The sequence below is a fragment of the Pezoporus wallicus genome, unplaced genomic scaffold (assembly GCF_028554395.1).
Source record: "Pezoporus wallicus isolate ANWC-B61680 ecotype Strahan unplaced genomic scaffold, APGP_CSIRO_Pwel_v1 contig_8702, whole genome shotgun sequence".
In the NCBI taxonomy this organism is placed as follows: Eukaryota; Metazoa; Chordata; class Aves; order Psittaciformes; family Psittacidae; genus Pezoporus; species Pezoporus wallicus.
In genome coordinates this window covers 359,346-380,100 of record NW_026636754.1, presented here as the reverse complement: position 1 = coordinate 380,100, position 20,755 = coordinate 359,346, and the positions used below count along the sequence as shown (strand labels likewise).

Here is a 20,755-nt window from a genome sequence, read left to right as displayed (position 1 = left end):
GCACTGCTTCGGAGCCTGGTCCTGCACATGGCCCTTGGAGCAGGGTTGGTGCCTCCAAGCTGGCTCTGGAGAGCCATAAGCAGAGAGGGAAAGATGCTGTGAGCAGAAGAGCCACTCCCAGGCACCGGCGTTCTTTATCCCCACCATAATCTTTCCAATTTACAAGGCAGTAAATGAAAGGGGAAGATGGGACTTGCTCAGCGCATTTTCCAGAAGTATTTACTGCCCAGAACACTAGAAAAGCCATTTAAACAATAGCTTTTATGATACAACACACATTAAAGAAACTTCCCTTTTTCACCCCTCTGCCACTCTGTCCCATACTGCTGCTGTTCCATTCAGCTAGCTGGTTTATGGGCTGCTGTGATTTTAATTGGGCTCTAGCCCCAGGGTGCAATGAAATTTTGGAGTCTCATTTAGCTCCAAGTGTGCTTACAGCTAATGGAGCAGAATGCTGGGTCCTGCCTCAATGTCTTCTATCACCCTTGTGAGCAGGGAAAGCCGTGCATGGGGAGCAGGGACGTGATGCGGGTGATGTGTCCCAGGCCGGGTGCTGGTGGTCCCCACTTCCATGTGGGTTCCAGGTGTAGAGGATGGTCACCGGGGCACGCAGAGGCCCGGGACGTTCAGGATGGTGTTTGGGAAGCGCTTTTCCACCCCGAGCCGGCGTTCCCCTGCATCGGCCTTGCCCGGTGCCTGTTGTACCGCCTGCAGCCACCGGACGGCGGCCAAGGACCGTGATCGGGACCGGGGCTCCCCGCTCGCCCCATGCCTGCCCGGTGGGACCAGACGGGGATGGGTTGACCAGATTAAAGCAAAAAACGGTCAAAAGAGCTCGTCCTCGTCTTGCCCGGCCGCTCCACCAAAGCGCGGGGCACGTTTGCAATCACAGCTGAGCACCGGCTTAACGGAATCTGGTGTTTTCCAACCCAATGGAGTCATAGAATCATAGAATGGTTTGGGTTGGAAGGGACCTTAAATCATCCAGTTCCAACCCCTGCCATGGGCAGGGACGTCTCACACTGACCCATACCATGGAGCATTCACAACTTCCTTGGGCACCCTGTGCCAATGCCTCATCACCCTCACAATAAAGAACTTCTTCCTCAGATCTAACCTGAACTTCCTCTGTTTCAGTTTGAACCCATCACCCCTTGTCCTGTCACTACAGTACCTGATGAAGAGTCCCTCCCCAGCATCCTTATAGGCCCCCTTCAGGTATGGGAAGGCTGCTCTGAGGTCTCCATACAGCCTTCTCTTCTCCATGCTATGATTTGGTGCAGGGGACCCAGGGATATCAGCTCTGGTGCAGATGGGGGCAGCTCCCCTTCGGACCATCTCCAAAAGGGATTCAAAGCTTGGTGTTGTTTCCACTTCCAAAGTCATCTTGCACTGCATGGTTTCAAAAACACATCCAAGATGAACCTGAGTGGCCCAGGAGGTGCGAGACAGCTCCTGCTCCCTTCCTTTGGGATGTGGCTGCTCTGAGGGCTTTGGGATCTGCCCTGATGTTAATAACAGGCGGCCTTGCAAGAGCCATTGTGTTTCTGCCAACACCAGTTGCTCCATCAGCTCGGATAGTTAATAACCAAATGAATGAGCAAACGGAAGCATCAAGGCTTCCGTGCCAGCCAGCCAGGCTGCACACGCTGTGCACAATGTGCTAATCCCCCCTGGCCGCAACGGCACCCCCAGGCTCTGGGTGCTTTGGCACACAGGACTGGAGAGCTTCTGCTGTCTGTGCTGCGGTGGCAGAGCCAGCAAGGTGTGTGTCCCCCCCCGGAGAAGCGATGCTGACCTGAACCATCCCTGCTCCAGAGACTGGGAAGGGAAAGAGTGGTCCTGCCTGCTGCTGCCTGGCTGTCCGCTTTGGGATCTGCTGGTCACATCGCAGGAGCATCTTAGGACAGGCAGAAAGATAAGCATGCACCAGCACTATGGCTTGAGGCCCTGACCTCTGTTCCTGGCCCTGGCACTAACCCTGGGGCAGTCCTAACACAGAGCACAGGTATATGGGCCACACAGACACCACAGCAAGCTCAGAGCCTCTCTCAGCAGCATGAATTAGCCAGTAAATAAGCTATGTAGCATCATGGAGACCTTCCCTGGGTTGGATGCAGGCAGACTGGTGGCTCTGACCCTCAAAAACGCCAAAAAGCAGAAGCAACTGAGTTATTCTTTTATTTCATTGCTTCTTAGTCCACACAGTCGGTATAAAATCAGAAAAGCAAAGCAAAGAAAACAAAAACGAAACAACAAACCACCCCCAAAAAAAAAACAAAAAAACAAAATTAAACAAAACACAACAGCAACACGGTGTCTGGAGTCCTCAGGAGGCAGCCTGGGGTCTGTGCAGGTGCCTGTTCAATTCATGGCCAGACACATCGCTGACACACAGACAGAGGACAGACATCTCGCTCCGGCAGCAAAGACCAGCACAGGGCTCCAACCAGAGCTGTTTCTGCTCCTCTTGACCACGGGGCAGGGAAAGAAGGAACCTTGGTTATAAATGCTTTATTAAAAATAATAGTAAAAGCCAGTCTAAGTACAAAAGCAGTTATAGCTCATTTATATTACACAGAATTATTTCTCATTTCTAGCTTTCTCGTTTACCTCAAGATTGTTAACTGAATTTCCAGTGAATAAGGTTAAATGGCTAGCAGTATAAGGAATGGTAAATAGATAGCACCATGTCATATATCTGGTATTTGATTTCATAGATATACTACTGGGTTTGCCTCTTTCTCATCGGTAGCTTAGCTCCACGGCAAGGATAAAGCACATTTCATGGTCGGGAGCATCACTGCCCCAGTGCATGGCTCGGCACACACCCCAGCCCCACTGGCACAGGGGGCACCCCTAAAGCTGGCCCGGGCGAAGGAGGACAGCCCGTGCTGGTATGCAATTCAACCTAAGTGATTTAAAAGCCCAAATTCCCAGCGGGTGTGGAGGAAAGGCAACGGGATTTAGGCACATAAGTCATTTAGGCACTTGGGGCAAATCAAAGCCTTTGCTCTGAAATCCTTCAAACCTTTCGGAAGCATCTCCCGTCAGATCTGGATGTGCACTTCGGTTACCAGGATCACAGCATGTGGCAGGAGTGGGGACCGACCCCTTGGCTGGCGTAAACAGGCGTAGCTCCGATTTATGCCGGCCTATAAACCACTCAGAGCTGGGGTTTTCTGATGGTTCAATAGGGGCTGGGATGAGGAAAGGAGAGCTCAGGTCAAAGAGGATTTTGCATGAGAGAGAAAAAAAAACCACTGCGCTCTTGTTACACTGTTAGGAGTAATAGTTCCTTAGGCACTTGCTTTAGGCTTTAAAACACAGCGTAGGGTCAACAAAAGCAAACAATACTATGTACATATATGTAAAAAGTGTTATAAATAGGTTTTTTAAACCATAGATACTATATACATCTTCAATTAACAAGTAACCCTTTGAGTGTTTCCTTGGGGGGCCGGTTGGGTTTGGTTGTGGTGGGAGGGTTTATTCCTTTTCTTGGTTGGTTAATTTGCTTTTCCGTTTTCTCGTCTCTTTTCCCCCGCCTCCGTCTCCTCCGTGGACATCATGAGTGCCCCTCGTCACGCCAGGCCACCTCCCGCAGCATCACTCCCGCTTCCGTAGGATGACGTAGATGATGCCGCTGGCCAGAGCCAAGGGGAAGGCCAGCCACGCCAGGATATAGGCAAAGCCGTAGGAGGTGTTTTCCGAGGCTTGGTGCCAGTCCGTGTGCCTCACTGTGAAGATGGCAGCGCCGCTCATCACGCAGAGCCCTGCCAGGGAAGCACAGAGGAGGTTTAGGCTGGATAAGAGGAACAGCTTCATCACTAAGAAGGTGGTCGGGCATTGGAACAGGCTGCCCAGGGAATGATGGAATCACCGTCCCTGGAAGTGGTCACAAACCGTGTAGACAAGACTCTTAGTGACACGGCTTAGTGCTGGGGAATGGTTGGACTTGATGAACTTAAAGGTCTTTTCCGACCTAGATGATCCTATGATATAGAAATGACACCATTCAAGGAGCAGTTCCCTGCTGGAAAACCAGAGCTGGAGAGGATAGTACCCAGTGCCAGCATGGGAACCGTTCTTATTATTGCCCTTCTGTATCCTGTCTCCTGGAAAACTATGGTATGATTTTGGGAGGTGACGCTGTGGGCTCTGCTCTGGCTGCTCTGCTCTGCTCTTGCTCTGCTCTGATAAGCTCAGCAAGCAAACCAGAGCCCCTGGAGCAAGCAAAGCTGGAGCATCGCTGGGGATAACCCATTCCTCAAGCAAGCACCAGGCAGCCCCCAGCTCTGTGCTGCTGCTCTGGACCAGCCCCACTCCCCTGGGTGGCTTGTTTAAAATGCAGACTGTATCCTGAACCACCCTACCAGAGGTGCTGTGAGAGCTCAGACACAAACCCTGTTGGTTTTCCTAAAGCACAAAAGTTTCTTTACCACCTCCCCAGTCAAACAGAGCTGGGGCTGAGGATGCCCTGGCCAAGCAGGATTTGTGCGCCCTGCAATCCCCTGTCCTCCTCCAGGGCTGCATGAGGAGCTCAACTGCAAACCCTGCTCTCTACAAGCCCCACAAGCCAGTGGCTCATCCCTGGATCCTGGCATCCACCCTCATGAATCAGCGACCAGCACAGGTCCCCGAGGGCTCTCCGGCCAGGCCCAGCTCCGGTAGGCAGCATTAAAGCTTTGTTGCAAAATCAACCCATCAGCACTGGGGACTGCCCAGAGCTAACACAAAGCCACCTCTATTTCTGCCCGAAAACAAGCTCTTTCAGTCAATCCCAGCAGTTCTATTATACAGTCGTGGGGCTGTTGTCAGAGACGAGTTCCAAATCCCCTGCACAGACCTTGGGACCACCTACATGTAACCACCGTGATATTTGAGCTGTAATTCCACTTGACACTGCTCCTTTGTTCTGGGAAAGTGCAGGAGTGGGAATAGGCTTCATTAACGCGCCGCTGGTGCAGTTTCCATTCTCTGAGCACGAGAGCCAACTCCCACTGCCCCAGCCCATGCACAGAGAGCACAGCGATTGTCTGCCCATGGTGGTGGGACAGGGGACAGGCGTGCGGCCACACTGCTCACCTACAGACAGTCGAAAATACAGCGGCAATTGTCCCCATGAGGAATTTGGCAGCATGGAGGCAATGGTTACCCCATAGGGACAGCAGCTTTAGGGTGGGAGAGATGAGAGAAAAGGGATTAAAGTGATGCTGAGGGTAGAGAGAGCGATGGACAAAATGGTTCAAACCTGGAGAAGGCCAAACCAACATCCCTCCCATGGTGGGCTTACACAGCTGTAAGAAGTTACCCATGGATGTGATGGATCCAAGAAGGATGGAGGGGAGTTATCAGGAGTTTTATGATGCCTCTGTGATAGCTGAAGTCCTATCAGAGCAAACTGAGCTAGACTTCAGGGCCTGTTACCAAGCACTGTGGAGAAGGTGCTGGGGATGCATCCTGCCACTGCACAACAGACCTGACTGACCTCATGTATCCCTTCTTGCCCTTTCTTCCACGACCCAGATCCCCTCAGCCACGGCTGAAGTCACAGCACAGCTCCTACTCTCCTCCCTGGCTCTCAGACCACCACTGCCTGGCTCTGCCACCCAACAGCACCCAGTGGTCCTGCCCCTGGCACCCACTGGTTCAGGTCCAGCACTGCTGTTGGTCAGGCTCCAAAACTGGAGACCCTCAGCTTTGCCTGTACCATCACGGGGTGATGGAAAGCTCCAGGATGAGCCCACTCACCCCCAGAGGAGGGAGGTCCTCTGCAGCTCTGCTGGAGCCGAGAACAAAGCACTCAAGTGGGCAAGACCCTGTCCCTGGCAGACCTGTACCAGGGCATCGCCGGGCCAGGGCTTTGCAAGGCATGGATTAACACCTCCAAAGCCTGAAGGCTGCAGGAATTTCCTCTGTTGGCTTTAGATAGCCATGGTCTTCTATAGCAAGCTAGAAGGAGACCACATCAGGTTCAGTTCCTTTGACTGGAACGGTCTCTACCTCCAGGTGGGATCACCCAGCAGCGCTGGCACCATGTCCTGTGTCCCACCAACAACCCACAAGTTTAGGGTCACAAAGACCACAGGTTCCCTGACCCCCCTCCTCCAGCCACGGCTGAGGAGAACAGTGAGGATGGTCACCGGTGCCCACGGCTGCATGGTCCATCAGGACCAAGAACTCTGCCTACAGGTGCCCCAGGCCATGAGGAAGTCTCATGGAGACCAGGTCACACTCTGGAGAGGGACTTTACAAAGGCACATAGTGATGGGACAAGGGGGAATGATTTAAAGTGACAGATGGGAGATTTAGGTTAGATCTTAGGCAGAAGCTCTTCCCTGTGAGGGTGCTGAGGCGCTGGCACAGGGTGCCCAGAGAAGCTGTGGCTGCCCCATCCCTGGCAGTGTGGGCTAGTGGAAGGTGTCCCTACCTATGGCAGGGGGTAGGACTGGCTAAGCTTTAAGGTCCCTTCCAATGCAAACCATTGTATGATTCTCTAAATCCCATTTTCTCTTCCTCCAAGAATGAGGTTTCACCAATTCAAGAGAGCAAAGCCTTCTGCTCCCACATCTACTAGACAAGCTCTCAAGCACATAATTGCATTATTAATGCCCATTTCCCATCCTTGTCTCCATGGCTATAATGGGTTTCTACACATCTGTCTTTCCAGAGATGAACTGATCTGAACTCATCACCTGCATTATGGCCAAGCAGACACACTCCTAACAGATTTCATGCCACTTGTGCCAATAAAGGTTAGCTCTGAACTTCTGAGGTTTGTGAAGGCCAGGTCACCTGGAGGATGCTCAGGAGCTGTCTAAATTCAATGGGTAAGATTTCCACTGATGGCCTAGAGCAGCTTTTACTCTAACACCTGAAGCTCTAGTCACTGATCTAGACAGCCCGTCATCCTTTAGCCAGAATCACATTGCACAATAGTTTTCCTAGTCTCAGTGCTTGAAAATTCTCCCCACTGGTTTCATATGTGGAAACATTAACGGAGCCAGTGGCGTTACAGCATCTATATTTGGAGGACTGCAACGCAGGACATAACTACGGCTCATTTCCAGCGCTGAGTCCTTGAAGAGTTAAAAATAGAGGCTGACAGTTCAAAGCCAGCCTCTCACCCCGCACGCTCCAGTGGCTCTCTGCTGATGTGGAAAGCACCAGCCCCCTGTACAGCAAGTTATAAATAATCATCGGGTCCTCTTTCACCAGGAGAGGATGCTCACTGCTCCCCACCACAACCGCAGTTGGGAAACCTCACCCAGCCCAGCAAAGGTGGATCCCAGCACCAGAGCAGACACCCTGGCCCCTCAGCACCCCATCCCAAGGCTTCCCATTCCCTTCCCATGGGAAGAGGAGGCAGAGCCCTCAGTCCAGCAAGCCCTGATTGCCCCACAGCCCTGCCTCTGGTGGGTCCCAGCACCCTGCCCCTCCAGAACTTCCCCAGCTGGGTCAGCAATCCTCTTGCATTTCCCATGATACCAGGGAAGAAGGGCTTGGATGCATAACACCCTGAGAGACAGATCCCATCCCAGGGCATGCAAGACCTCCACAGACCCATGTTATCCATCCCCTATTCCCTTCATTAAGCCACAGAGGAGCCATCTCCATGATGCTCCTGCTTTAGTACCCAAGAACATGCTCATTCCCACCATCGCCCTCTCTGCTTGAAAGCCCTTTCCCCACCGGTGACAGCCCCATGGATCAGCCCCCACTTACCAGCAAGGATTTGGAAGATTCCAGTAACGTAAAACCGCCCGCCTTTGGTGAGGGTGAAGAGCTGGCAAAAGAACAGGAACAGGGACAAGACGCTGAAGATGATGGAGAGGATCATCATCGCTTGGACAGACTGCAGCCATTCTGGGGAGAGAGAGAAACCTCAGTGCGGGCACCACAGGTGGCAAGCCCCCTCCGCAGCCCATGCCCTTGGCATCATTCCCCATGCCACCATCCCACCCCGGGGTCCCATGAAGTTTCTTATCAGCTGGGAGATGATCCAGTGCTGCATCAGTTAGTGAGGTCCTCAGCACGGGCATGATGCTGCCTGGGATTTAGAAGGATGTGTGCACGGGGCAGAGTGCTGGGATAAAACGAATTGCAGGGCTATGCTCTATTCTCATAACCAAACAGGAGCAGAGATCCCAACCCTGACCTGAAGCCTGCAGCAACCAAGACAAAGCCTCTCCCTCAGCTTCACGTCAGTTCAGCTGCCCTAGAAACACACAAGCCATGTGCAACAAGCCATGAGACACGGAGCGGGCCAAGCTGCGAGCTAAATAAATACACAGGGAGTGAAAACACGCTCTGCCCTTGCGGAGTCAAACCTCTGAGAGCCTTCCCCAGCTGCCAAAGAGCAGCTCAGCCAGCCCCGGCGTGAGTCACTGCCCAGCTATTTCCAGGCTCTGTGGGTGTGGAACACCCCTCGTAAAAATAAGATAAATAAGCAAGCAAAATGCTGCTCCATCCCATGAGCTGCTGCAGCGGGACACGAGGAGGCAGCGCCTCGCAGCGCTGGGATGGGCCATGCTCACAAATGCCTCTGCCTTTCCCTTGCCTTTGAAAGTCTGGGATGAAAACGGGTATTTGCAGCCTTCCTGGAGAGGTCTTTAAGGATGCAACAGGGATTAATTCAGCAAGAAACCAGGTGGGATGTGGTACAGGTAAACTGAGGCACAAAGCACTCGGTGAAAGGCAGGGAAATCGTGCTTTGGGCTGGATCCTCAGACGGGGAGAATCAGGCAGCATTAAAGTCCCTGTCCCACGTTCCTGCCACATTCTTACTCCCACCAGCTTCATTTCCCAGCTGCACACCGCAAGAACCACTGGCTCTCTATAGCATAGAGCTGAAACCCGACAAATCTTCCAGCTAAAGGTATCCTTCAGCTTAACAACTTTCAGTACTTGATGAAGAGAACTAAGCCATCTGGGACTGCCCAGAGCAGCGCCTGCTCCCAGAGAACCGGTCACACTTCCCACCGCATCCTCACAAGCTGCACTCATGGAGGTGAGAGCAGAAGTGGAAACAGACAGTGAGGTACAGCCTCCAGCTGAGCCTTTCCAGCAAATCCATGCCTGCAGGGAACTTCCTGTGCAATTCAGTCACGTCTGGTGTGTTTGGCTGCGGACCATCAAGTCTACCTCTCGTCTTTGCATCTTGCCTCTGGACATTCATGCAACGGAGCTGAATTCGCTCACTAAAGTAGACTGAAACGACCCAGAGCAGCCTCTGCTCATTGAGACAGCTTTTTCCTTCCCCTCCTTTTCCCACCTCCCATGCCAAACTACCCTGCAGCATTAACAGGTCCTGCTAAAGACCTGCTGCACTTCACTCATTTCGGTGCTGCTGAGTTTCCATCCATGTGCACCAGTTGCTGCCACTCCTTAGCAAGGAGTGGCTATCACTGCTGCCACTTCCAGGAGATCCCAGCGTGGTTTTCACACTGATGGGCACACAAAATGCCCCATCTCTCTCTGCTAGCCAAGCAGGAAAACCCTCTGCCTCAACCACACCTGACTTAAGCACTGGCCACACTCAAGCAGGGAGGATGAAACAGCTCAAGTGCTGCTAAAAACCAGGTCATAAATCATTGCTCAGATGGGATTGGAGCAATACAATCACACAATGTCCAGCTGCTGAACTACAATCTCCTTCCACACTTCAGCACAGAAAGGGCTCCCATCCCAAGTCTGGGAAGCTGAGCTTTCATCTCACCCCATCCCAAGCCCTAAAGCCATGTCCAGCTCCATGCACCGGCTGAGCCAAAGCCTGCCCAGCCCCAAGCCCTGTAGCTTGGTCCAGGACCCAGGAAGCCAAGTCCTTTGTGATTCCAAAGGCCACAGGATGCAGCCTGGAGGGGAGCCCTTTCTGCTCGGAGGTGGATGCTCCAATTGCCGGTTATTTTAGGAGAAGCCTGTCTAGACGGAAAGCTGAGCTGAGCTGCCCTTTTAATTGCATCCGCCTCCCCGTGCCTCTTCTTTGGTTCTGAATGCAAATGATTTATCCAGGCTCTGCAAAATCCCATTGTAATAAAGAGCAGTGTCAGAGGAATATAAAGGCAGGCACTGAGAGGGAGGGAAGAGCTCACCGTGACCGGAGGGCTTTCGGCAAGCAGCCACGCGAGCAGGGCAATCCAGAGACGATCCCATAGACCAGAGAGTCCCTGCTCACATCCAGCCCTTTGCTTACTTCTATTGGCCTCCTATGCAAACACAAGGGGCAGGATCCCCACCTCGTGACTCAGAGACCCATAAGCACAAGCTGCCATACTCCCGTTAAACCCAAGCCCAGCTGCCCACAGCTAACACCCTTTCCAACCCTATTAGCTTTCCAATAGCTTTCCAACCCTAACTATTCTATGATTCTAATACAGACTTCAGCTGTATTAGCTAATTGCCTTTAATTCATTTGAGAACTATAACTGCAGATAGGCTTGGTGCATCCTCAACCTCACGTGCTTTTAACTCCTTTGCTATTAGTACTGTGTCCTGCCTAAAGGCTTCTTCCCTTCCCACAGGGAGGTGTGGGCCCTGTGAGCTGTACCATGGGGCTGTCAGCACTGTTTACTCCTGGGCTGTTATTTGTGGTTTCCCCTGGGCACTGTGTCAGTTGTCCCATTTTCCTCCTGCATCTCTTCTGCTCTGTATTTATATCTTTGCTCTTCAGGAGGAAGAAGAAAAGGAAGCGGAGTGGAAAGGACAGATAACACCCTGCATGCTGCTTCCGGAGAGGACCCGTAGGGAGTGTTCTTAGAGCCCTTCCAGGCTGTTAGAAACAAAGAAAGATGCTTTTACAAAACAAACTTGACATTTTCCCTAAACTCTGCAAGCCCCAATGGGCTCACGCCACCACTTGTAACAGCAGAGAAAAGCCTTCAGCCCTGGGATGCCCAGCCCCACATTTCATGGCCCTGAAGTCTAACACAAAAGAAAGAAACCTGGAGCAGAAACTGAAACTTGGAGCAGAAACTGCAGCTGAACACCCCCAAATGACAGTAGCTAACCCAAGCCCTTCCAGCAAAGCCCCAGCCCTGCTTGCAGGGATGTTTTATATCAGGACAAGGGATACAGCTGAGCAGACATTGGCTCCCCACTGTTTAATTCACTGCTCTGTCATTGAGACCCTATCTTCTTTTGGCCCAAGCCAAGGAGAATGAATGAAGTATTAACTGAAAAGAAACTTCATTGAGCAACTGGACTATAGACTCAGTGTAAGACACCATAAATTAGTGCTGTGCATCAAAAACACCTCTGTGCTGCGACCTGCAGCTGACAGTAACATTCTGCACGTGTAGCTTTCCCTTTGCAAACCACATGAGTGTATGCTTCAAAAGCAACCACTTCTTTGGAAGAAAACATCCACTAAGCAGGTAACTGCAGTATGTAATATACATAGAACAAGAGGGAGGGGAAATTCATGACCACATCTGCATGGTAAAACCTGCTCCTTCGATACTGCCTGCTAAATATTAGCAGGGTCAGGAACAGCACAACATCTGCTGGTACAAAGGTACCAGAACAGGTCTGCCAGGGAGAGCCATGGGTTCTGAGCAGGGCCATTCCAAAGGAGACTCTTGGGCTTCAAGGTGTGATCAAGAACCTGACTATAGCATCCTCACCTATGAAGTGGACAGGTCACATCGTAAGTGCTGGAGCTTGCAAGTTTTAAACCTTGATATTCAAACACCCCTTGAGAGGGCTGGAAAAGGGTGAACTGAAGGTGCAGCAATATTAGCTCAATCACATCATTCGCCTGGGGCTCAGCTTCAGACCACTGCCCCTTGGCAACTCGCTGCAGCAATTCAAAGGCAAACCAGCTCAGCTACCTGCAGTGTTATTCCTGGCAGCACAGACCCCACCACCGCCACCCACATTCCCATTGCTTGAAGTGAACATCTCTCCTGTTGGGGAGAACAGCATCACAGTTCATCAGCCACATCCAGCAGAGCTGCTAAGCTCTCCTTCGGAAAATCCAGCTCCATGACATCGCAACTTCCTTCTGCTTTGGTCCCAGACCTCCCACCAGCATGAAGTCAAACCTTCCCCAGCTGCATTCCAAGCTGCTGGATACTTGAGCCAGGAAAAGCAGGTTTTACACCCAGTGGTTGCTGCTTTCTTTTTCTATGTCCACTCCCTGGAGAAGACCACAGAGTGCTGTTGGATTGAGGTATTCCTGGAAATCCCACGGGAAAAGGGGGATTTCAAAGAGCTCCCAAGGTGTTTGTAATGGCCAGGGGATGAGCACGTGGGAAACACTGAGGCTGCAGGGAGGCTGTGAATGAATGCAGTGTTGCAGCTCCTGCACAAGACTTCCTGGTCCTCTTCTGTAACTCCTTCAGGAGATGAAGCCCTCACAGCCCTCTTGTGTCCTCTTTTCCTCTCAGCTGTCCTCCCTCTTGCCTTCTCCTTGAAGCTCCCTTTAAGAAGTCCCTGAGGGCAGAAGGTCCGTAGCTCTCCAAAGCTGCACATTCGGATGCTCCATCAGACCATTGGAGCTCACATCCCACAGAGGCAACCACTGATGCTGCCAAGGCAGCAGAAAGCTGCTGGCACCATGAAAAACACTTTCCATCAGCTCCACCATGCCCAAGGCAGCTCCTCTCCAACACCCTCAGCGCGGTGGCTCCCTTTGGCTTGTGCATCAGAGCGAGCTGAGATGGTAGATACATCATTTCAGGCGCAGGTCCTCCAAAGGGCTTAGGTACCACCTCCCAGTGACTTCAAGTCCAGGCACCAGGAGCAGGGATGGGGAGCGGTGGTGCCCTGGCACGTTGCAGGGGTACACCCAGCCTGTGGCCACTGGGACATCCAAGAATCTCAGCAAGGCCAAAATCAGTGTTGGTTTAAGGGTTTTCCAGTGCTGCACTCTGTAGTGGATTCCCCCATCCATCCTTCTGGCTTTGCAGTCATTGCTTGCCCACATGTTGCCTTCTTCCTCCCTTTTTACTCCTCTTCTATGGACCAAAGCTCCCCACCCAGCAGGGGAGGCTGCCTGACCCCCTGTATGCAGAACAGCGGGAGCTATATTGCTCTGGAGCAGCTGAGAGAAACACAGCAGTAGTTCCCTACCTCTCCTTATCAGATGCTCTTTGTAAGAGGAAAAAGCAACAATAAAAACCTGGGTTTAAACAGAGGAAATCCCTTTCATGTCATAGGCAATACAGTAATGGGAGAAACTGATCTGAAACACAGCAAGTTAAATGCCACCTCTATCTCTCCAAACCTTTTCTATGTCATTCGGGTCCAGCATTGCTGGAAGAAAGAGTCTGAAAGAATAAGGGCAGCAAAGCCACTCTGGGGGCACTGACAGAGCAGAAGCAATGGATTCAGGTGTTTCAGTTATGCATTTTAAAGCGGAGAGGAAGCAGTGCAATTCCTGCAGGGAACAGATGATGGGTCAGGGCACAGATGCTGCTGCCTCATGCCAAGGAGGAAGAACTCTCCTGCCTCCTCCAGAAACCAAGAAATGGATTTCAAGCACCAGTAGCACTGCTTGGGGTCCCACCTGCCGGAGCAAAGATGCTCTGGAAGAGGGAGAAACAGTGTGCAGAGAGCAGGGCAATCCTCTCATGCCTACCCCATCAATGGGAGATCCATCCCTGTCTCCCCAGGCAGTGCAGGACACATCTCTGCTTTGGGCAACTCACCTGGGCTTTGCTTGTGGCCATCACCCCAGCAAATTAACAGGTTCATCATACAGCCACAGCGCTTAGTAACCATGTGGATTGGCAGCCTGAGCATTTCCCAAGGTTTAGGGCTTTCTTTTCCCTTTAAAAAGCCCCAAACCATCAGTCTGCCTGTAAACAAGCTGGTCAGGAGAAAGCCAAAGGGCAGTGACAGGAGAAACTGTAAGAAGACGACAGGAAAAACATCTCCTGACATTACAGAAGGATGAAGGGATCCCCACAGAGGTTCCCATTGCTTCCCCACCAAAATCACCGGAAGAGCAGTACAAAGCAGCAGGGAAAAATTCTTGCCTGCATGAAAAAATTCATTTGTGGACAGAAAAGGCCATTTTTAGAGGAAAAATAAAAAAATCACTGTCTGGAAATTCGGGGTGGAATCTGCTCCAAAGCACTCGAGCGGCTCAGGTCCGGCCGCGTGCCCCGTGTCGCAGCGGGCTCCCACAGCTGGGGGCTGGCACACGGCCCTGCCCGACGCACAATCCCGGGATTCAGAGCTGGATTCTTCAGATAAGTCTTTTCCAGGAATGTCTGACAGCACAACCGGAGCAACGATTGCAACATTTTTTCCATAGTTCTCGGCCTCTTGGGGGAAAAAAAGGCATTATCTAACAGGCAAAGGCAGAAATCAAAGCAACAAGCAGGCAGTTGTGAAAGGCGAAGAAGTGGGCAGTGGCCCCCGACCTGGTGTTTCCTCCTCCTTCCCTTTGTTCACACCCCGCCGGAGTGCTCAGCCCAGAGCGGGATCAAGCCCTGCCAAGAGGAATTTGGGAGGTGGGAGCTGAGACCGGCTCCGCCCTGTACCCAAGGTCAGCTAATGTCCCGGGAATGGCATTCCTGCAGGCAACCCTTGGGCTGTTTTGGTGCTTATTCCATTCCCATGGGATAATCTGCGAGGTCAGGAGCACAATCCCAAACCTGCCCGTGTTCAATACAAGCAAATCTTGTGTTTTATCACTGGGATATGGGTTTAGCCAGTTCAGCTTCTCATTGGGCATCCTCATGACGGTCACCTCAACAAAAGGGTCTCTGTGGCAGCAGAGTGAGAGGAAGCTCATCCATCATCTGAGACCAAGGGGAACATATCACAGCACCACAAACCCATCCATCCTCATGCTGCTGAGACCAAGGGGAGCATCAGCACCACAAACCCCTCAAAGCCCTCACACATCCCGAACACACAAGACCCAGCCCTACCAAATTCCACATATTCCAAGCACCACTTCTCTTCAAAAAGAGAGGAAGAAGTAACAGCACTACAGCTGCCACTGCAATGACCAGAAGACAAACTGCCTCTATGCAAAGACCAAGTTCAGCCAAAACATCCCAAGGAGGATTTCTTGCTCTTAGCCCGCAGCAGACCTTGGCACTCTGTGTTTAACCATTAAGTACTGTCCTTGGCTCTGGCACAGAGGAACAAACTCCTATTGTTTTCTACAACCCAGTGTAGCAAAACACAGCCTGTGTTTTGGATGAGGTTTAAAAGAGAATGGTTTGTGGGATTTGCTATAGGATGTTTCATGTTTTTTGAAAGTAAGCATATTCCCAGCAAACAGCATAGTAAGGATGAGGCAGGGGACAAGCGTGAGCCTTGGAGGTGGCTCTGTCGCAGCATCCTTGCCCCATATACTTGCTCAGATACAGCCTGACTGCAGTGGACTTGGCAGCCCAGAGGTGATGGGAGCAAGAGGGTTGGAGATGGGAAGTGGGGAGGGATGGTGATGGGATCCACAGGAAGTGATGCTGGGTGGCATTTCTACTCTACGTTTACAAATAGATTGTAAAGGCCTTGCATAAGCCTAGGAAATACCTTTTGATTTTGTGTTCCTATAGCACCAGTGAGCTCTGGATCCCACACCCAGAGTCCCACCATGTGGAGGCTGGTCCTCAGCAGCACTGCTTTCACATCCCTGCTGTGGGATGGATGGAGCACAAGCTTTTGCCCAAGCAAAACCCCTTCTGATGCTAGAACAGAGCCTTCACAGAAATCAGAGCTGTCAGAGAGCTCTTTAAGACTTGAGCACAACACGTCACTGCAGCACCTTATCAACCAAACTAAGCTGCTTGACTGCATTAGGCAGGGTCATCTTGACTATAGTCCCCTTCATGATAAATAAGGATCCAGAGGGAAGCCCCTCTTTGAGGACCTTCTGGAAACATAGGAATACAGACTCACAACACCCAGCAGGACAGTCAGACGTGGAGGAAACCACCCCAACCACATGTTGACACTGACAACTCCTGGACACACAGCATCCTGTAAACACCCAGAAACAGCGGTGCAGGTTTGAAAAGCCAAAGATCTGGAGGGGCTTTAGAGCCCTCTGGGGTGCAATCACTGCCTTTCATTCCAAAGCGCAAGCTCAGCAGACCTGGCGCACGCACGAACGGCTGTGAAGCAGCCTGCCTACGCTGCAGATAGCCAGCAACTGCTGATGAAGGACACGGCTCCAGAAGGCTCCTCGGCTGGGATGGGATCCAGCCAGCTCCTGGCCAGCCTGGACACCACCAGGCGTCAGCAGAGACCCGCGGTGAAAGCTTTGCTCCCACCGAAAACCAAAGCTTGGGTCCAAGCAGGGACACACGGCGCTGCTCATAGCCCAGGGAAGAGGGAGAGTGAGCACCAGCATCCACCTCCCTGAGTGGGGTGTTCCGCTCCCAACAGGCTGGGGATGAGGGGCACATAAGACTCCAGAAGCCTCCAACAGTCTCCCATTGCTTCTAGACCCTTTGTCAGCATTTAGTGCTCTCAGTGTGACCATTCCCTCCTTGCCAAGACCACGTGGCATCGGTTTGCGCCCATGCCAGGACCGTGTTTCCGGCACAGTGTGACTGCGCTCCCAGTGACAGGCGTGTGATTCACAGTGGGTTTCACTGGGGTTGCACTGGGAGAATCTGATCCACAGGGAAGCCAAACCCAGGCTAACTGAAAACAAATGGACACAGCACCACTGGCAATAGGCCTGTCCTCTGGGGAAACTGAGGCACGGGCTTGCCTGACTCCCTGAGCACAGATTTCTTGTTACTGGTGCCACTGGGTGCCCTGGACACTCTGTGTCACAGTGTCTTAGGAAGCAGCCCTCCCCTGCAGACCTCAGCAAACAGCCTGATGGGTGGTGACACATCACCCAGCTTGGTCCAGAGCTGGAGTTCATCCACTCCAGATGTGCAGGTGCCATAGGGCTCTTTCACCAGTGGGATGAAGGGCTTGAGCACTCAGCATATCCAACGCATAGTATGTGACAGCAACCCACAGGGTGAGGATTGTGCCCAAGAACTCAGGAGGTCACAGCAGCCAAAAGCATGGCAGGCAGGGACAGGCTGTCCTTGAGGCACCATGTGCATCTTTAAAACACCCTCGCTACCAGAGCATGAAGGAAGCATGCCGAAAATGATCTCTCTGCTCCCAGCAGGGTGATGGTCACCTTGTACCTGCAACTGCAGTCAATATGGGCTAATAATGGGAGACTACTCAAAAGGGCTCAAGTCACATCCACCCTGCCAGGGGCTGCCCCACAGCTTTAGGGCAGCAGGACAGAGTGATGGACACCAGGTCTGGTACCCACGCCAAGCCCCATTGCAACTTCAGAGACTGATAAGGCTGGGGGGAGCCACTATGTGTCCCCCTACCAGGACACCAGGACCATGGTGGAGCTCTGCCCCTCCATCTGGGAACAGCGCAGAGAAGGCAAGGGACAAGGTGGGATGGAACAGCTTCAGGAGGGTGCAGGGAAAAGTGAGAGGCACTCACAGCAAACCTGCACAGGCAAATCCCCCTTGATTCCGTAACTCTGGGGAGGAGAGTAACGCAACAGGCAGCAACATCCCTGATGGCAGGGAGCACTCACCGTTCGTGGATGAGGTCAGGCAGTGGAAGATGGTACCAGAGGTGCAGTTCTGCCAGAGGTCCGCTGTGTGCCCGCCATTCACCAGCCATTGCTGCAAGAGAGACACAGCCCTGTGAGCATCACCTAGGCAGGAAGCAGCCTGGCCCCCCCAAAGGCTTCAACACTGGCACGTGTGTGCCCGGCCAGGCACATGCTCTTCTTTAGGAAGGGGTTTGGAAAGTACATCCTGATATTTGCTTTTAGCTGCTTTCGCCTCAACGGTGCTAAAACAGAAGCTCTTTATTCTCTTTAAACATGGATCAAATCCCAGGGGAACACGCACTTCCCTCCCCTCCTCTCTGCCATCCTCACCCGGAGCCTGGCCGGGTTATTTGAATGTTTCCACGTGATTTCCAACAACTTGGAAGATTCTTGTAACAGCTCCTACTGCTGTTAGCACCACCCCAAAGGGAAAAGAAAATACAGGGAAAAACGGACCCCATGAAGCGAGTCTGGAACTCACCAGCTCCACAAAACTGATGCCTTAAAACCAAGTCAACCCCCTTCCTAAGCAGATGACGTGGTAACTGGGCTCTAGACCCAGAACAGTGCCGGGAGCTCCCTGTGCAGCATCTAGCCCTCAATCTTCCACTCATGCAAAGCTTAAGCCTTGAAAATCACCAGCAGGAGCCCATCTGGGTTAGGAAACAGACGCTGTGCCTAATTCACAGCCCCAGAGGAGCAGAGCTGGGGGCAAACCCGCTGGTGCTGAGAAGCCTGAGCCAAAACCACCCTATTTCAAAGGGTTTTGCTCAGACTGGCTGCACTGGTGCTGTGACTGAAGCCCATTAGCAGGTGGAATGCCTGTATGTAAGGGGAGCAAAGCATCACCCCCATGAAACACATTTTGGGTGCTCCAAAGCTGCTCCTGAGTGGGAGTGATGAGGAGATGGGCTTCAAGAGCATTCTCCTCTGTACTAACATAGGTGCCCTGAGCACCCGCTGTGGCACACATCCGACAGCACAAATGCTCCAAAATCTCACTGTTAGACCAGCAATGGGCTAGTAAAGGTTTCCTGCTAAAAGCCAGCTGTAAAACAACCCACAAATGCAAATAACACCTCCTGGCCATGCCATGCCCCCAACAGCCACTCCGTGCCTTGCCGGTACCCTGATGCCAAAGGAAAGTCCGTACTTACACTAACGATGGTGGAGACGAAGAGGAGCACCAGCACGGTGACGTGGAGCACGATGATCCCCAGCAGTAAAAGCAGCATCTTGGCGGTATCGGGGGACAGAACTGGAGGGGCACAGGGATGATGCTGAGTGTGTGTGTCTGTACCCAGCCCGGCCCCGGGGGGCGGCAGGAGGGCTCCGCCGATAGCAGGAGCCGGCCTGGCTCCGGGGGATGCCTGGGCAGCGCCCAGCTCCCTTTGCCCAGTCCCACTGCCGGATACCCCCGAGGGGGCCCCCCAAGCCCTATCACCGAGACGGGGCTTCCCCGGCCCGTCTCCCTTGGGGACCCCCAGGAGGGGGATGTCCCCCCTAAGGGGCTCCTATCCCTCTCCCCAAGGGGGTGTGCTCCTCGGCACCCCTAATGGGAGGGGTCTGCCTCGGCGCATCTCAGCCCAGTTCCTTTGCCGACGGACCCAGGAGACCACCGGGGGTGATTCTCCCGAGCCCCTCCTCAGGGGAGGCTTTCCCCTGCTCATCGGCCCTGGCGAATCCCGAGGAGCGGGGTAATGAGGGGGGCACATCCACCTCGCCCCGTTTCACCCGACGGGGCTACCTAGGCCCCCCCTTCTCCTCGGCCCATGTCCCCTCAGCACTCCCAGCAAAGCGCATCTTAGACCCTCTCCCCGAGGGAAGGGGGGTTTCGCAGCCCGTCTCCCCTCGGGACCGTCGGACAGGAGGAAAGCGGGGCTGCCCTCAACCATCTCCCCACCGGACCCCAGAGAGGGGAGGCTCCCGCGGTCCCTCTCCCCTGTGCACCCCGGAGGATGTCTCCGGGTACCCCCAGCCCTGTTAAGCGGCGCGGCGCGGCCCGTACTCACGTCGCGGCGGAGCCGAGCGGCGCTGGGCAGCGGGCGCGGAGCGGAGCGGGCGGCGGCGCTGTCAAGGTTCCCCTTTAACCGGGGCCACCGCCCCGCTTGCGTCTGAGGGACGGGGCGGGCCCAGCGCCGCGCCCGGGGCTCCTCCTATAACAGCGGCAGCGCCCGGCCCGTCGAGCTCGGGACCCTGCTGGGAGGCAGCGACCGCCCCGTCGCCATCGCCTGCACGCACGCACAGAGGGCACCCCCGCCGTGGCTGTCCCCCCCTCTTCTTCCGCACCACGACACAAAGCGAGGAGTCCCCGGCGTGGGGAGCCCCCGCTGCTCACCCAGCCCGTGGAAGGAGCGGGGAGGCGGCGGCTCTGCCCCGCTCCGCTTCCCGGAGCAGCTGCGCGTGGCCGTAGGGGGGTCCCTGCGTGTCCTGGGGTGGCCCCCGTCCCCGAGGTGCGAGGCTGCGGGAGGTCTGTGAGAGACCCTGCTCAGGGATCCGTGGGGCAGGGTTTGGGGAATGAAGTCGAGGGGACATCATCTCTGATGCGCGCAGTGAGGCTGTGGCCGGGGAAGTGACACCTGTGCGATTTGCTCCTGCTGTGGGCAGTGTGATTCTGGCCCTTGGGCTGCAGGGTTTTAGCACCTGAAAGGAACTGGGTGACTTTTTGCTAAATGGAGGGTGAGATCCTCCAGAATGCTGGCGGATGGAGGTGCCTGGGGAGGCTGCACTCGGTACAGCAGCCTTCACTCATTCCTCAATCTGATCCGTTGAAATAAACTTCCCCCAAAACTCCCAAGGACCTGCACGCTCCTGGGAGTCCTGAGCACCAGCACCAACCTCTCCGTCACCTCTCGACACACCAGCTCCAAACTAGTCCTGCTTTGCTGCAGAGACGAGGGGATTCGGCATCCAGCCACCGAAACTGAATCTTGGGAGAAAAAAAGGGAGAGGAGCGTGCTTGGCTCCCTCCTCCTGGCAAGCAGAGCCTGTTCCCTCCAGCACAGGCTCTGGCTTGGCTGCTCAGCGCTTGCGTAAGTGGTCCCATCACACGTATTAGGCAGCAAGTGGGAGTTCAGAGCACTCTGGGGGCGGGAGGAGATGGGCCAGTGGCTGAAACAAGGTCCCCAGCCTCACACTGTGCTCAAGCCCCTGTTTCAGTACATGCCTGCATGTCCCATCGCAATGCCAAGCCATGTT

The 20,755-nt window shown here is 53.6% G+C and overlaps 1 protein-coding gene across 1 annotated transcript; it reads right to left on the bottom strand.

The window, feature by feature from the left end:
* Positions 1 to 2,163: 2,163 nt before the first annotated feature.
* On the bottom strand, positions 2,164 to 19,711 carry PMP22 (peripheral myelin protein 22). Its single transcript, XM_057401391.1, has 5 exons — positions 19,570 to 19,711; positions 18,715 to 18,815; positions 17,537 to 17,627; positions 7,729 to 7,869; positions 2,164 to 3,776 (listed from the first exon to the last, which is right to left on the bottom strand). Exons 2-5 carry the CDS (start codon positions 18,790 to 18,792, stop codon positions 3,610 to 3,612), a joined length of 477 nt encoding a protein of 158 aa, XP_057257374.1. The 5' UTR covers positions 18,793 to 18,815; positions 19,570 to 19,711; the 3' UTR covers positions 2,164 to 3,609.
* Positions 19,712 to 20,755: the final 1,044 nt, after the last annotated feature.